This window comes from Metopolophium dirhodum, chromosome 6 (genome assembly GCF_019925205.1).
Source record: "Metopolophium dirhodum isolate CAU chromosome 6, ASM1992520v1, whole genome shotgun sequence".
Lineage (NCBI taxonomy): Eukaryota > Metazoa > Arthropoda > Insecta > Hemiptera > Aphididae > Metopolophium > Metopolophium dirhodum.
The window spans coordinates 21,820,786-21,840,685 of NC_083565.1; the positions used below are offsets into that span (position 1 = coordinate 21,820,786).

At 28.1% G+C, this 19,900-nt stretch overlaps 1 protein-coding gene across 1 annotated transcript in view; it reads right to left on the minus strand.

Annotated features, from left to right (window-relative positions):
* LOC132947280 (potassium voltage-gated channel subfamily H member 8) overlaps positions 1–19,900 on the minus strand; it is a 212,034-nt gene that overhangs the window by 87,201 nt on the left and 104,933 nt on the right. The window contains exon 5 of the mRNA XM_061017541.1: positions 12,899–13,032. Coding sequence (XP_060873524.1) covers positions 12,899–13,032 — 134 coding nt within the window. The remainder of the gene's footprint in view (positions 1–12,898; positions 13,033–19,900) is intronic.

Consider the following 19,900-nt stretch of genomic DNA (forward strand, 5'->3'; position numbering starts at 1 on the left):
CAAACGTCAAAATGAATAATGCTAGTTGATCCCTAGGCATTTGAATAGTATTAATGGTAATTCAACGAGAATAACAACGTAGGAAATGGGATAGGTTTCTGGTCACGAAGGCATTTCTTCAATTCGTTTCCACCACTGTAAAATGAATATAGATAGGTACCTACATACACTTTAAAATGTTCGAAAAAAATCTCACAAACGATCAGGCTCTATCGTGTAACAGTTGGTTCGAAATAGTGATAGAAAAAAAAACGTGGATACAACAACGCCAAGAGTCACTGTATAGTCATGAAATTATATGTTACAGAAACGTTCCAATTTGTTGCTTCAATTTAACGAGTAGGTAGGTACCCCGTATAAAATTGCAATAACCCATAACCAAATTAATTGGTATATAAAATATTGTCTATCTTGTTCAAGTTAACGCGAAGAGTTGTTTTTAAGACATGCGTCACTCTAATCCAACAGTCCATTAAAAATTATTAAAATATTTATCTTATATATTTTTATAAAAATTTAAATCGGCTGAAAACGTCTATAATAATATTTTATATACCTATATTTACTTCTGTAGAAATAGTGTATACATTAAATTGTATTAGCTCAACAATTTAACGAAGGAAAATATGAAACGTTTAAACTTGTGAAATTTTTATTCAGTATGCATTTTGTAAATGTATCCAATTTGAACGTGCATGTTTAAAAGAACAAATGTAATAAATGTTTTTCCTCCAGGATGAATATAAAAATTAAATTGTATTTGCGTAGACGTTTTATTCGAATAAAAGTATAGACATGTTGAAAATATATTTTATACTAAGGTATATCTCTAATATTATTTTCATAATCTAATCAATTTACTGAGATGTATATACAGAGTATCACTTGAGTAGGTATTCGATTTCTATGTGCACATTTAGTGCAAATAATCGTAATGCGCTTAAATTTGAATTTTCTCCTAAAATGTTCATTATAATAATGTCATACATTTTTATGTTGAAATAATTATAATAATGAACGTGAATATGTGTGAATGCAATGGTGAATAGTTTTAAAACAAGTTACGTCTCATAACTCGACTTGAAACGATTTACTTTAATATTATTATGTAGGTAGGTATACTTCAGATTCCAAAATAAGCAATGAGCTTATTTCGATATTGTTTTAAAAACTATCTTCATAAACCAAATTTATAGAGAGTTTATTCAAATAAATTAATCCAATTTTTTGCACAAACTTGGTACAGTTTATGGTTTATATATTTTTAATGTATGCCTAATAATTTTAAGACAAACATCGCTACTATGTAAGAAATATTGTGTATTTTACCGAGACAACAATATTTTAATCATTAATCATGTTTGTAAAGGTATTTTTGTTGGATACTTGCCGTTTACATGTTTTATTATTGCCCTTGGGGAAATTAATAAATTATCATTATTATCGAAGTAATAATAAATAATGCTACCTACCTAGCTGAGTGTTGGTGATAAATAACACAAAAATTAACTTTGATTTATCGCGGGGCTGTAATCGAACTTTAAGTAGGTATAAGCAGCAGCTGATAATAATACGCTTTTAGAGCATGGCAATTATTTGTTTTCAGTTAGGTATTCAAATGTTTAATGATTTTCGGTTTTATGCGCGTATCTACTCTAAACAAATACGAAATTAAGTATTTATCCAAGAAGAGAATCGGGGGCGGAATGTCTCTTGATTATTTTGCTTTCGGTTTTTAATTGATTTAGGACTGCACAGTTCAATCACAAAACGTAATAAATCAATCGCGTTGAGAATAATAATATGTTTCCGTTATGATGGAGCTTTTTTTTTGTCAGTACCTATTATTGGTGTCGGTATTATGCATACCTATAGGACGAATCTCGCAATATATAAATATTATTGTGATATTTTATCAAACATTCCAATGGCAAAATTATACGATCGCGTAGCACTGTGAATAGGCTCAGCTACCGAAGTTATGCTACCCGTTACCACCATCCCTTCGTGGTTATAATTTTTTCGGTCTGGTACAAAAAAACCTATGCTGTGATAAACGTTAAAAAATTCGTGATTTGGTTTGGCCTAAAGCTGCCATTAGAGTTCTAACAGTAAACTACGCATCGGTTGCAGCTGTAGTTTGAAGTAGACGATATTTTTATATTATGCGCAGTGATAACGCGCTTTCGACATTTTTGAGACAATATTTTTTTTTGGTGAATATTAATAATGAATGGTATAAACCATTAATATATTTTTAGGGGGAACGGAGTGGCCGAGCGGAATAAGGCGTCGGCTGCGACGCAGCCGACCCGAGTTCGATACCTTGGCATTTTTCTTCGGGCAAGTCACGGTGTCCGGAGAACAAGTGCCGCCATCCCCCCACCCGGGGCACGGAAGAAACCTACGGGTGCCCCATTAGAAATTCTGCCAAACACAACACACACGTGTACCAACCTACCCAATTTAAAAACCTACAGTGCCCTCCCCCACACCCAATGGCCTATGTTGCCGCGGGTTACCCAAATAAAAAAAAAAAAATATATATTTTTACTAACATAATTATTTTCTTTGCCGACTACGTAATTTTACCACTGTGTAGATTATAATATTGTTCAGAAGGTATAGATAAATACTACAAGGCGATTCGCCAAGCATGCTCACCCCATTTTCCCTTAAACAATCAATTTATTCAAATTCGGACTTTTTTAATATTTCCGCGTACCTAATCGAGGATCAATTGTTTTTCAATTGCTTGGATTTTTCAATACCATTTGAGGAGTGTTCTGCGGCGGTTCAAATATCTTTTTTTTTCAAACGTGAACCAATTTATTTCACTGTGAATTGTTAAGCAAATGGTTGCTTCTATCAAGAAATTTTTTTTTTAAATATGTATTTAACTAAAGATCATATTATTACCTATTATGCCTTAAAGATGATTTTACAAATAAATTAAATAGATTTAATATATAATCAGTATTTCTTATGCTCAAAAAAATTTTATAAACTGTACAGTTTAATATTAATTGGTTAGTATTTTAATGTCCATGATTATATTCATATCATCTTCCAGCCTTATATTATCATAAACCAATTATCATTCTTATTTCACAAAGTTAAATAACTAAAATAACTAACAAAATCTACTTATTCGAATTTAATTTAGTTACATCAACATTTCCAACAAGTCATTAATTGTTTAGCAGATTACCAGTAAAGTGTGTTTAAAAATAAGTTGGTATCGCCTCAGGTGAAGAAAAAAAATAAAAAATTGGTTCTATTAAAAATCTTTAAAAAATCTAAAAATCAGAACGATATTAATTCGTTATTAAAGAAATAATAGGGGTGACCATGCTTGTTAAATCACCATAGTATATATTATCCTAGCAAACAACAACTTCATTATGTATTATTTTTTTATTTTTTTTTTTGTAGTTTATAATTCTGGAAAGTTAACACTCAATGCCACGAGATGTTTCGTGATTTTAATAAAGTGAAACGAACAATGGTGTTCTAGACAATAAAATATATTATTATTTATGTGTGAGTATATATACGTATTAAATCATTTATTTTTACAATGTTCTATGGTTTAAAACTAAGCGTAGTAATTATATTCCTATGGTTCGTCGAGTTTAGGTGCACACAGAAAGAAAACCAATAACAAAAGCAAAGATGAAATAGGTAATGAAATGTCCAATGTGTATAGCACTCAAAGACTAAACGTCAGATGAATCGAGGAAGTTAAACATTCACATTTTATAAACTAATTAAGTAAAAAGTGAACTGAGAGAAGTTTCTGACAGAACCGATAAATTATGTATCGGTAAACCGATTGATATTTACATAGGAAATTAAATGAGAGATAGTCTGAGGGACTGATATCAATTCTGGTTTGAAAAAGTTTTCGACGGAGGCTAAACTTGAAATGTTGAACCATAATTATATACTATATGGTTTTTCAAAATAAAATAATAAGTTAAAATATATTATATATTATTTAACATTTTATTATTAATAATCATGATATAGATTCGAAAAGGAATCTACTAGTTATAATAAAAGTCATCTTTGACTCTAATTTCAGTTAGTGTTCATTCAGTGTCGGCTCGTATTATAATAGCGGATTGGACAAGAAATTAGGGATAGTGAATATAATATTGTTATATCATAAAACAGATGTTTTCTTACGAGTTCAGAAGGATAATCATATTTAGTAATTATTATTAAAGTTGTCATGAATAAAATTTTAATCATAATAATTATTACTGATGGAAGGATATATTTTGACTTTCATATTTTATACAAAGGAAATTAAATAGTGAATATATATTAATGATTGAGTCTTATGTTTTACCTGTACCAGCATCCCTCCACCTATGGTACGAGTATTTGTAATTAATTATTCATATTATCAAATATTATTAGTTTATTTTATATTAATAATAATATTGTGATATTTCGTTTTCAGAAAAAAAAATGTTATGTGGTACGTAAACATATTCAAACGGCGGTAAGTTATACACGGATATAAAAGGTCGAGAGCTGCTGACCCATATTATGTAAACTATTATTTTTTTAGGTCTACGCTTAATGTGAACGTCCTAAAGGTGACTCGAATACTGCAGAATAGATAGTTAAATCTTTGACGTAAATTTCGCAATGATTCGAACAACGAAGAAAACAGCAGGGCGTACCTACATACAGTATGGTTAGATTAAACTGGCAATCGATTATCTTTTATATCCAATATTGTGATTTGCATTGAAGATAATAATAATATGAGAAGACGATAATATGACTAGTAAGTTTTCAATTATTTTGAAAATTTCGGAGGGAAATACGTTTCCGCATACAAATCATGTGATTAAAATAATCGTTTCAATGGGGTAGTGATGATATAATTAATATACTATTATAAAATCATCAATATTGTAAATTAAATATTATATTACAATTGTACACACAGTTATATCAGGTTGTGTTTTTATGACCATAATGGTTTAAACGCTCATAGTATAAAATATAATAATACATACCTATTTGAAATATACCAATAACTTATTATGCGTGACGTAGGTGTACCGCTCATTTCATGATATTATGTGTAATTTCATATAATTTTAAAAAAAATTGTTAAATACGTTTTAGAGGTGTATTATTATAAATAAATACATAGATAGCCTTATAACACTATTGGCACATTGTATATACATAATAATAAACATACTAACATTTTTTTATATAAACAAGGTATATTGACGTTTTTCGTCCAATAAGGCATTAACACATTGTATTATATTATTTTTTGATGTTTATGGCAAGCTATTATAGGTAGGTTGTATTGTATTATTATCGTCTACAACGGCTATCACAATAAATTGTGTATAGAAACCAAAAGCGGTTTGAAAAAAAATAATATGTACATCTATGAGATTTTTAAATTACATATTAAAAATTATACGCGATTATTTATAACAGGAAAATACAATTTATCATACTCCCCTCCGTTTAACATAGCTTACTATGTACTTAATTTATACAGTTGCGATGTTAAATATAAGTTATAGCACACAATAACGGAATAAATGAGATGTAATAAGAATATGACACACAGTCCTAGATTATTATAATACATATTTTGTATCATTACTTATATAGGTATTTTCTTTGGACCAAAAAAAAAATTAAATTAAAGTTAAAGTCCGCTGGACATACTTCGGTACTAAATATGAACGATATTTATTTTATAATTATGATAATTATTTATCTAGATAATCGAACGCAAATTAATATTATTTATAATAATAATTTCGGTAATTTCGTTATTCACATTCGTTGGGTTTTGAAATTTTAAGTTTCAACTATGAGTCAAAGTTATAAAATTAAACTGTTTAATTAGGTATGTAATTGTGTATTATTTGATAGTATGTACCTAGTCTTGATGTATTCAAAAAAACCTGATTTTTTAAGCTCGGAAAATTTAAGATTTACTATTATATTTTATAAATATTATAGAATATAATAATTTATAACTTTTAAATTTAATTCGAAAAAATGTGTTGTTGGTAATTATTAAACAAAATATTTAAAAAGCTGTGCACGAACTAATTTAGCAAAAAAAATCACAAAAATACTTTTTAATTCATAATTGTATGTAAATATATACTACATCGACACGGGTAAATAAAAATAAACTAATCGCTGTCGGGTTTCCTTTCATCCATATATTGACACAGCATTAGTATCAAAACGTTTAATAATTAATATCGCGGAGCATGATAGTGTTAGCACAATCTATAACTCATTAATTAGGTATCGATATTATTATAATTTAATTTGCGTTTTAACGTTAAGTTATTCACACAACGTTCTCGACAGGGGTGGTTCGGAGTATTTTAGAACTAATTTTATCCGTGAGAAGATTATCGAATTTCTGTATATTTATGTGGGAAACGTGTCATCAAGGAGTTTAGAGTAATGACTAATGAACGCTGCTGCATTTATTAAAAAAAAACATAAAATAGGTAATACAATATTATCCTCGTAAATTGTAATCGTTTTCAAAAGGTAACTGCAGGTAATTGATTGTTCGATGTAGTATAATAGATAATATTCAACCCAAATATTATTCATAGATTTTAACTTAGTTACCATATAGAATAATGATACGGGTTAAACGCTTCGTGCTAGTGCAGGTTGATACGCAAATAAGCGAAATTGTTGACAGATTTGCATAGCGATGTAACAGTGTTACTTCCACACGTGTGCTGTAATCTATATAATTGTTAATTTTACCTATATATAAATTGATCTACATCAGGCATGTCAAATACACAGCCCTCAGCTGATTTTATTTGTGGCCCTCGGTTAGCAAAGGTTCATTGCAACAACCAGATAAGTCCACACTTTATTTAAAAACTAGTTAAATCTATATTTTAGTCAAGAAATCAGAAAAATCGATTTATTATTTCAGAAAATACCTCGAAAATAATTATTTTACGCTAATTTATAGTGTTGTGTGAGATTGAGAATTTTGTTTTGCTTCTCTCGGTTGCGACGAAACCTTGAATTATTTATTCACAATTAATAGTGCAAATAAATATAAAAAAAAAATGGCATAATTTTTATTTCGTGTCATAACTACGTTCGTGAGAAGTATGCGTCATTATGTTAATTTTGTGTCTTATCTTCGGATAAACTGTAATTTAATATTATGTATTGTATATAATATTAAACTATTGTAATTTGTAAGCAATGAATAAAATTAAAAATTTGCCTAAAATGTTTTTTTTTCGATACATATTTATGCCCGGCTCCCATAGAGTTACTATTCAATATATTGGGCACAGTTAATACTTTGAGTTTGACATGATCAACATCGACGATCTAATGATATGGATAGATCTTCCCGTCATAACATAAACATAATACGGTTTATTTTGATGAATAAAATATAATGGCTTTTAATAATTTCTCTCGTTATATTGTTTGGACGTCATTAAAAAATACTTATGGTTAAGTATGGATTATAAAAAAAAAATGAATTGATTTTAAGAATAAAAAATAGGCAGTATAATGACGAGATAAGATAAATCGTGTCGAGTTTTAATAAAACGTATCGAAATATTTTGTGAAATATTTGTATTTTCCCGTTTTGCCACCGCGTCGATGATTATTTACAACGAGACTATCCTCGTTGTAAATATAAATACCATCGGCCTAATTAAATTCGATAATTTATCGCAAATAAATAATAAACAATAATAATATTATGTTCCCATTACGCAAATGCACGGTTTAACGTATTTTTTATCGTATCACGCTGATACTGTCAGACGAAACGCAACCCTATGGTTATACTATAATAAACATTAAATTCAAATGGTATAAACCTATTAAATTTATATTATACAATGTATTGATCATTTTCGTATTTATAATAGCAATTTAACAACACACCAAAACGCTACAAGTCCAGGCAAACGAAACGAGACGAATTCGAACACACACAGTCACTGCAACATATTATTTTGTTTTCAGGATTTTAGTTCGTATAAAACCATGTACGGCGCAATGTGTAGGCAATAGAGGTGCATTTCTGCGCAAAAGTACAATATAATTTTTAAATGTTTGATACCGAGCAGTTTTTGTTGACTTTTGGCGTTTTAGTCGGTAAAATTTGAAACTTGGGTATAATCAAGAATTGGTCGCTTGAAATTGAGTTTAACATCGACATTTCTATTTTTTGTTCCATAGTATTATAATCTGTATTTAAATTGTATATTATATTATTATTACAGAGCACAAATCCAAAGTCCAAACAATGCAGGTATTTTAACAACGCAAAAAATCACGTGAATTCCGAATGTTTTTGATTCATACAATATGTAGGTAGTACTAGGTACACATTATAAACATTTAAGTCTCAAGATAATATTATTTTATTTCAATAGTCCGACCGCACACGTGGTAGCTATTGTTTGCATAAAACATCAACGTAAACGTTTTTTAAAAATTATTTCATAATGATAGTAATTTAATAAAACGAATACTAATCCGCGACCTTAAACGCGGTGAATCGCTAACTGTGAACAATGTCATACTCGTGATAGTATTTAATATATATTATATATAAATGTATAAACCTTTACCTGCAACTAAAATATTAATAATGATAATATTAATATATACGACAATGTGCACACGATAATATTATTATTATGTTCACAAAAATTGGTTTTCAAATAAAACGAAATACATTTAAAATGTGTAAACAATAATAATACAATAAATAATATTGGATTTTGGAACCGACTGAATACCACGGTAACCGTGGATTTGGCTGATGTCCATTGGTATAAGGATAATGTTTCTGTTGTGGGCACTTTTGTAAGTGAAATGTAACTTCACTTACATTGATTCGAAAAATCAATGAACAATACTAATGTATCTACATTACTATTGACATTACTCTTAACTTGATGATTAAATCTCTCGTTTGACATTCATTTATAAAAGATAGAGATAAATAAAGTATAAAACGTCTGTTCAAATTTTCAATTCATTTCTTGGTTTGTTCTTAAAAAAATTAAGAACAAAAGTCAGGATTTACAATTTTGACGTCGTATGTTTTTGTACCAATCATCATAATATCGTATGTTTCGATATTTCGGATTGATTATATTTTATACTCTATACAACTACAGCCAGGATGACCAACACAAATTCACTGTATTGAGTGAGCACCCGTATATTTTAAAATTCAAAACGATTGAAATATTGACCAAATTGTAGGCCAGCCAAAAAAAATGTATGTTATATCACTAATTATTACTAAAATTAATTTTAAACATGCTTTTATATGATTTATAGTATTAAGACATATTTCATTTATTCACTAAAATAAAAACTTACGAGGTAGGACCTACCTCGTATTAGATTTTCAAGCTTTTTAACCAATAAATCATTTTTTATCAAAAAACAAATATAATTGTTGATGCTTTTATAGGTATTAGCTTAAAATTTGTTTAGTACTATTGAAATTTTATATAGAAATTTATAATTTAGCTAATAAATCGTTTTAAGATATGATCAATATTTTTTGATCACGGAATAACAAAAATCGATTGAGGAAAAAAAGTTATTAATTTATATTAATTAACTTCAAATGCTTATACATTATGTGGCTTTATGCTTTATTTTTTTAATTCCAATTAGAATAAATTATGAAGAATCTGTGTTCTATTTTCAAGTAATAAGTACAAAAATTTAAAATTCCTTAAATTAAAAAATAATTTTCATGAATTTTTGTGAATTCCTTCAAAAATGTTAACTTCTAAAATGAGCCTTATAAATCAAAATTGTTCCGTATTATTGATATATATTTCAAAATTATTTCTATTAGAATAACTTATAAGAAACTTTGTATAAAAATTACACGGTTTTTGTAACAGGAAAAAATTTTTTCCAACCAAGTTTGAAAAAGAAACTGAAAAAACGTCAACATTTCTAATATTGTATAAAATATTTTGAAAAGAATTGTATGAAAATAAAATGATAATATTTTTAATATGTTTGGTCAATATTTCAAGTAACTACGGTTCTTTATTTTTGACAAAAAAAAAAAATCTTTTTTCGTAAATATTCTCGTTTGTTTGTAATTTTTTTTTGTTTTCCCAATTATATGAGAAATCACTGAAAATGATTTAATTCTGACCCACCATTCCCTCCCGGAAGTTCCGGAAAGATCCAATTTTTTTCTAAAAACCACCCTCAAAGTTGAATTTTAACCGCTCTCTGCATGGTGATGACAGGTACGCAAAAAAATAAAACACCCACACATCATTGTAAAACCTCCGCTTTGACATACTTTCATCACTCTGCTCAGAATTTAAAAATCTGGTTTTCGTGTGCTCGAGTAGTTTTATATTATCTAGTATATTGTGCTGTAGGTAGTCTATTTATGAACGAAATAGAACCGGGCTTAGAATATACACAAACAATATTCTATATTCAAAGGCAATTGAATAAATCTATGGTCCTGATTTTCAATCATGACGTGTTATGATTATTATTATTATTATTACATACTATTTCTGTGCTTGAACATATTACGGGCAATAATGACTATAATATATTTAGCAATCATAACTCGACCTATTTTGACTTAACAAATTATGGTTTAGTGTTTTTTTTTTTTCACTAAACATTGACTTTCGTTATAATTCGTTATTTTTTCCAAGCAAAAATTATATATGCAATTTAAGGAAAAAAATTTTAGAAAAAAATACAGTTTCTAATTAGTTAAAATAGACGAATAACTATAGCTATGAATTCTAATCATGGCTTTTAAGAAGAACAATTCACAATTTCTGAATTATTTTCTTTGTCATATTATAATTTTTAACATTTATTGTTATGTGGACTAATGACTATATTATGTACCTACATATAACATACGATGAATCATTATATTAATAAAGATAAAAAAAATCCTGAATTTCTCGCGTGATTCACGTAAAAAAAAATTACATTAAATTTGTGTATAGCTGGTAATTCCAAAATAATTATGTGATTAGTCACCGATAGCTAATTATACCTATATGCAATCGGAATTCTATTTATTTAATTTTCTGTGAACCGTTCGAATTTATTATCTTGGATTGGACATATTTAATGTTATCCATCAGAGAAGTTTTTTTTTTAATTTAAGGGAATTCTAATGTTTATTTAACACCGATTAAATAATGCACATCCTGAAAGTATCATTATTTTGACGTAGTTATTGTGTTATGAATTCAAGAATATTTGATGATTATAGCGAAAAGTGTCCTAATTTCCCGTGGATCTATTCGAGCAAATACTTTAAAACAAGTTCGCGTACACTTGAATGTACCATTGGAAAATTATTTTTTAACAATTATTACTGTTGAGGAAAAACGTTAAATTCATCCAGGTATGAGATATCTCAGGTCTATATCAAACGAAGTCAATAGCGCTTATAATATAATGATATAGTCGGTCGAACAAAAACTATAAAAACATAAATATTGAATTTCTTTCGCAGCAGTTAGAGTCGTAAAAAATAATTGTCTGGTAAATTATTAATCGATGTAAAAGAAATAAACAAGGTTTACCGAAACCGCGTGCTGCCGTCAACGATCGCTAAATTTACTATGATAATAATAATATATTGGGTCGAATTACGATTGCGAACGGACCTTTTGAGCTATTACGATTGCGTATAATATGTTGTCGGCACCTACCACTGAACCTAGTGAAACGTTGTCGTTGTTTGAAATCGTGAAAATATTTTCGTAAAATAACGTTTAACTAATTTTAAAGTCTGCATGACAATAAGATATATGAACCAGAGTTTTCACCGAACTTTAAATGCTTGATTGTGCAATGCACATCCACCGGTATACAAATGTTGTCATTAAATCATGAAAGTAAATGAATGCTGAAACGAATATTAATATCTTCTATAAAAATATAATCAAAGCCATTCCAACTAAAGACATCGAATAAATTACCCATGTAATACATCTACTAGCTACTATAATTTGATATAATATGACCAATTTAAAATATACGATAATGGACTATCAGGGACTGGTTATATATACCATACCAAGGAAATAATTTATGATTACATTTTGTACATATTACATATAATATGTACCATTTAATCTACTGTACTATTGGGTTTATTTTGTAAATATATTAATTCCATTAAATTATAAAGAATTAAAAATATTTATTTCTATGTTCATTGTTTATCATCACATTTTTTATTCGACGTCTCGACTGTAAATTTACTAGGTATTTTACTACCTATGTCCTATATGTTTATTTTTAAAAATATGAACTGTTGAAAAATGAATATTATAATTTCCTATTTTTTATTGATCGAAAATAAACATCGTCAATACAGGGTCCATTAGTTCTATAGTCATTTTATATTATGGCATTACGAATACATGTAATAAAACAACATTTTTTTTTAAGTCAATATTAGATAAATTAGATTTTTTTTGAGAAAATTGATTACGTCTATTTTAGGTTTATAATTGGGTCCAAGTGCGATGTTGTGTGATAATGCCGGTCTTGATTGAATTTCAAACAGGTTTAAACGGTGGAAAATGTTATTTGAAATTATTAAAAAATGGTATTAAATAGTAAAACTATAATATTACGACGACAACGGTGCACTGGTTTTCGCGCGCTAACTCGTGATGTTTTCAAGGGTAAGGTGTATCGCAATCGTACATAGACGTACTCAATCGTGCCAAGTACCAATAATGATAAGGGATACGCGCAATCGCATATCACCGGATGTCCGGATGTAAAATTAACATTGTACAGATTATTGACTAAAACAAACAAAACTCACGTTGTTCAATTTCAGCTTGCCGGTTTTCGGTTTATCACTCTTGTAATGTCCGGACAGTTGGTAGAGTACGGCTCTGCTCCTCCGCCGTCCGTACGTGTTACTGGCCGGTTCGGGTTCTTCGGGTTCGGCTTCCTCTGTACAAACACAAAAAACGAATCTCGATGATGACAACAATGTAATAACAACAATGATAATAAAAATATCGACGATAAATCTTCGTTATCGTAGTTGTTGTGGACCTCTTAACACACGCGGCTGACGGCTGTGTCGAGTGCTAAAAGTCTGTAGCATATTAAATCGCGTAGTGCAGCGTGGGCGTTTAAATGATGATAATAATATTATTATATATTATATTATATTTGTATACATAATATTATTATAAATCCGAACAGTGCTCCACTTCCGGTCGGTCGTCGTTAGATAAAAGAGCGTCGTGAATAATAATAATAATAATAATATGAAAGACGCCGCGTGAAAAATATTACGTATAATACGCATAAAGGTTTCATATAAAATACATAACATATTATATTGTGGAATACACGCGACATTCGTATTTTATTTTTCTTTCTCCCCTTTCGGATTTCGAGTTTTGACATGGAATGCGTATCACTAAACGTAATGGAAATTCGTCATAGTAAAATGTTTATTACCATAACATCGAATCAAATACGGTTTTGTATCGAATTGTACGCGTGTACATACGCCGAGTGCAGTCCTCCGTTGCCAGCGCACATTCCACGTACGAGCGCCGAAATATGAAATTCAATTTATTTATTTGACAACCGCATCGGCTGCACACCGAGCCAGTGATTACTATTCGTGGTTCATCGGAAAAACGAATAAATATTATAATAACTATTATAGTACTACGCGCCATGCCAGCCAGAAGTAAATTCGTGCGGCGCACATCGTCAACTTATAAAAACCGCAAAAATAGTACCAGACACCTGTTGTAACGGTACTGATATAATATGATACTACCCCGTATTATAAATTAATTAACGATAATACTTTATTCCGTAATAACAGTTGTCTCCGCTAAACGTATATAATTATTATTAGGCACCTATGGTTTAACTTCCAAGCCGATGATAAAACAGCAGCTGTATATGGGAATAATAAGTTCCTACACTGTAAAAACCAGGTACGAATGTAAGTTCCTACAAGGCGGAAAAAATTAAATATGTATACATATACGAATTTTCACTAATAAATATATGAAAATTAAAATAAAATAAGAAAAAAAACAATGTAAAAACAATGTGAAAAATGTTTATTATATTTTTTAATCATCATAATATATTCATTTTTGAAAATTCGTATAAACATATTTAATTTTTTTCGCCGTGTATCACTGACATACGTACCTGGTTTTTACCGTGTAAAAACTTACATATGCACCTTTTTCCGCTGTGTAGGAATTAACATACGTACCTGGTTTTTACCGAGTAGGAACTTACATAATACGTACCTGGTTTTTACCGTATAGGAGCTTACATATTATGTACTTTTTTTCTATTGTGTAGGAGCTTAACGTATGTACTTTTTGTACCTGCTACTCGCGTGTTACATTCGCTCGCTAAATAGTACCTAGGTCAAATTAAAGTTTTTTTTTAATGATTTTCGATTTAAAAGTACCCATCGTGATATCGCATATACCTCAGGTGGTAGGTACGTTTTATTACCAACAACTGCAGTCCACAAGGGAATACGAATATTAATTGACCATTCCATTTGATTTACTTTTTTTAATCGTTGTTTTAAAAAAAAAAATTAAAACTGATATAAATGTTATTCTTTGTAGTAGATATTAATATATAAGAGCACATTAATGGAACACTAATGTTAAAATCACAGAAATGTAATGAAAATCGACAAATCGTTTGTTGTAGTATCGTGAGGAGAAATCAATTTATTTTTTATTTAAAAATAGTTTTGACTTTTGAAAAGAGATAATAATATTATATATTCTATTAGTTAATAACTCAAAAATAACATTGTGTTATGAATAGAAAATGCTAATACAAATATTCGGTAAAAATGTCATGTATCTATAGTTATTTTTTTTAAGACTACACATAAAACCAAATTTGATTTTATCAAAAACTGAATTTAAATCAAATTTCTCGTTTTTTCTTATTTTTTTTTTATTTTCTCAGCACTGGGTACTGGAAATTTTTAACTTTGACCTCTAGAATGCACCAACTAGATTCTGTTTCCTACCAGAAAACTTACAGATGTTAAAAATTGAAGCATTATTTTGCCTACTTATTGTATAGACAGTAGACAGCCAAACAAAAAAAAACCTTACAGCTATATGCTCAGAATCTAAAAAAATAATTTTTTATTCTATTAGAAATCAATTATACATTATTTTGTATTTGTAAACTTTGAATTGTATATTTGTCATCATCATGAAAATTTAAAGTATCTACGGCTATTTGTTTACTTTCAGTTACACCAAATAAAAACCAAATTGTTTTGGTCAAAAGCTAGTTTTCCGTAAAAATTCCAGCTTTTCTTTAATTTTGTTTTTGTTTTCCTGATTATTTTGAAATATACTGGTATTTGTTTTACTTTTGACCTTCCTATATTATCAGCTGGATCCAATTTACTACAAGAAACTACCTCCAAAGTTGAAAATTAAAGGATTATTTACTAATTTACTGATTCAAAAAGTTATAAAAATAAAACAGAAACACATCATTGTAAAATCAATGCGTTCATCGCTCCACTCAGAATCTAAAGTATAAATTTATAGATTAAATATGAAATAAATAATTCAAAATGTAAGTAATAATTATATAAAGGAATACACCTCTAAAAGAGTAAACTTATGATTTGACACGATTTCAGAGCAATTTACATTTACATTTTCTTCTCAGAAATAATGTCACTGCTCAAACATTTAAAGGGCGAAAAAAAATGTATCATCTGCCTATTTTTTTTTTTTGTGAAAAATTAAATTAAACCACGTCACCCCGACATTATTGAATTTATAAATTAAACGCTAAATTTCCAAGTTTCGTATAATTGAGATCGACACATTCTTCGAATGTATAATAATATTATGTACAAATTGAATACGTATTCCCGTAGTTATAAATACTATATAAGTTGCAAAAGATGGTCATAATTATTGTAAATATTGTAAACGACTTGTACGCGCAACTAATATAGTAATTATTATAAATCAAATACCTAATATATTTTTAACAATCATGTTTAATTATTGTTTTATTTATTTTAACGTTAATACCTATAATATTTTGTCTTAACACATTTTCAGTTGTCGTTGTTGTTGTGTGTGTGTGTGTGTGTGTGTGTCGTCAATCGAAATCTCCAGTATTAATAAGGTTATCGATTGCATTCTTGTTGTAGAAAAATGCCAGCAATTTTGCAAATTGGAAGTTAGCGATTTTTTGCAAATAATAATAATCCTCGTCTCAAACAAGGTATTTTAACTTGATTCAGTGGTACTGTTCCTTTTTTCTATTACCGCGTAAATAACATTCCAATCTTAAAATCCTCTTTGATCAAAATATGTCAAGATTAAAAAAATACACCACGACCGACCGTCAAAACTCGATTCGTATCATGTCTTACGTCCACAATCTAATCGCGCAAGTCTAATCATAATTTGTATCCTGCCTGCACCCCGGCTATATAATATTTAAATCTGAACATTTAACATAACGTGTACGTTGTTAACAAAAACCAACAAGGATTATGAGCGCTGGTCTTAAACGTTTAATTATTTATAAAAAAAACAACGTTGAATTCACATCAAAAGAAAATAAACCAAGATAAGACATAGAATGTCAGTAATGTTGATGATTTTTACCACTAATTTGTTTTGACGTTAAGCGCTATCAAAGTGTTTTAATTTATATGTAAAGATAAAATTACAAAATTGAAATATTATTATAATTTTTCTAGAATAAAATAACTGCACGGTTTTAAAAATCAAAAATAAATGTGCCAAATTAAAATGTTCTTCAATAATATGTTAAACTTATTCATTGTATAAAAAGTTAGACGGATTTGCCACTGTTATCGATTCGTCCGTCGTGTAGCTTAAAATTGTAATGTGATGATTATATTATTTTATTTTTGAAAATTTAAAATCATTAATGAAGCGTTGTGTTAAAAAAAAATATTACAATTGCCAGAGCTCGATTTTCTACGGCGTATAGGTATAGCTTTAAACATTTCAAGTGGTCATAAAATATAATGATTATTAAAGGCACAAGATTATTACAATTGCATATCTGTAATACTTTAAGCTTCTCGTATTTTAATTTTTAAATATGCATTTAAACGATTATAGATTATAGGCAGTAGACTTCCAAGATATTTTGTACAAAGTTCTGAAAAAGCAAAATTATTAATATATTTTGCATTAAAATTCCACTATAAAAATATAAATAGTACCTATACATAATATACAATTAATGTTTTGCAAATCAAGTCTACCCGGCTAATAAAGACATATGTGTTCAAACATTTTACTGTAGCAATGAACTGGACTGTTGGACTTTAATGGTATTTGTTTGAGACATAGTTGTTAAATAAAGCATGAATAATGAAATAAAGAAGAACATTAATATATCATCACCAAAGTTGTAAAATAAGAGTAGTGTTAATAAAATATAAAAATATTCCGAACTTGTCAAAAACACGTATTGTTGGTTTTTAGTTATGTAAGTACGTTAAATAAAACTCTGGTATGAAAATAGATTTTTCTGAAAGTTTGTTTCCAATAATATAATACTGACAGCGTTTATGATGTATGAGTACATAAAAATAGATACAAAAATATTTCGTACAATTTCATATTACGAAAAATACTATAAAATAGGTAGTTGAAAAAACAAAATTTAAAAAAAAAATTGTAACAGGTAACAAAACGATCATAATACAGACTACAGAGTATTAGATGCGTTATGATATTTCAAATTGACATAATAATACTATGCATTTATGATTTATATTCAGCTCGAAACAAATTTCAACTAGACCTACACCTTGTTATTTTATTATTAAGATATAATATATCATAATATACAGTCTGATCTCTTAGGCTCATTAAGAATAGGTATGTGATAATTGAGTAATATTATGACTGTGGAATTACTTAATAAAAGAAGCCACCCTGCAGTGATGACGATTACTAAAATACTTGGATTAATTTGATTTATATAAGTACCTAGGTATATGTATAATCTTCGAGAATAAAGTAGTAGGTACTATAAATAGGTACACTAAGCTGTTATATTTCCTTTTTTTTTAATGTCATTAATATTACTCAAACGTATCGGTCTTATAATATTAGTATTTTAAAACCCATACACATAATATGAATAATTATTAATCAACAATTCCGACTGTAACAGAAGTCGCTAACGTCATGTATGATTTACTTTTGTAATAGGTGCCTACTGTTTGCAAGTATAAAAATATTAGTTTGAAAACAAAAACACGCCACATTGACTCAAGATTCGGGAATGCTACGTGTCGACCGTTCAACTTAAAGGAATGTATCAAAGTTATAAAATCGCAGTTCCAAAGAAATACGTAGAAACACGTAAATGACTTTCAAGCAATGTTTGTCAAATAACAAGGATTTTGGACTATGGCGGATAAAAATACACAGACCGACTATTTATTTATTTTGTAGGTCTAAAAAACACGGATTTGCGGTTATTTCTTTTTAGCATATTATATGAGTTTTGGATGTTATTGAACTGGAAATAATAAACAGGTATTTATTTTCGAAAATAATAATTGCCTTTTTAGAAGAAAGTGAAGCATTAATGATTTGAAAAGCTATTGCTTGTATAATGTTTTGGTATTAAGTATTAACAATGAAAAGTTTCAAACTCATACAAAAGAATCGTTAGATATAATATAAAATATGTTAATACATAATAATAAGTAGGTACTTATTAATAATAAAAATAATTATTATTATTTCTTATAAAATATAAAAAGTATTTTTTAATATAGCTAAGTTTTTTTTTTCGTAAATGTTTAAACAATATTTACTTGTCTAAAAAATTATATTTTAAAAAACGAACATTAATCCAGGATGCTTACCTATTATTTTTCATGATCACTTATAATTTACAATATTGCATGTGGTAATAATTACCACGTCGATAGTACACTATAATATTCTATCTGTAAAATATATGGTTACAAAATTATTTTAAATAATATCTCATTAGTCGTACTTTTCATAAATAATACCTATTAGGATATTTTAAATGTGGTAGATGTCGTATGGAAGATATTTAAAAAATAATAAAATACTTAAAAATACTCAAAAGATTGGATTGATATTCTTATCATAATGAATTTTGGTACAAATCAGATGAACTCCATGAGAGCTCTATCAAAAATGATTGTTCAATGTGAAATTAAAAAAAATATATTATCTGAAACTTTATTATACGCATACTCTAAATTATTTTCATTACAAACTTTCTGATAAAAGTTTTTAAAAATGACGTCAATAAATATTAAACTACCTATCTTTATTTTAGTTACCGTAATGAAAGAAAAAAAATTATTTATAGGTACCCATTTAAAACGTAAGCTGCAGGCGGTGGTACACTTTAAAATATTATGATTAGCAAAACACAAATATTTATTCGGTTAAAACAACGCGATGTCAAAAATTTGTCGATTACATTATAATATAGTAAGTATCAACCAATTTTTATGTATTTTAAAGCTATATCTTATTATAATATAACGACGGGTGATTTTCCCTATACAAACATCCTTATCTTAACTGAATTAATTCAAATTCAAATTTTTGGAAATTTTAAGTATACCGTATTACCGTGACTTGTTTTCAATTACTTAGTTTTTTATATACTATTTAAGGATTATCCAATGGACAATTATAAATTTTACTATCTGCACAGTGTTAAATGACTCATAATCTATTTGGTTCAAATTAAGATGATTTAGAAAAATCATTTGCGTTAC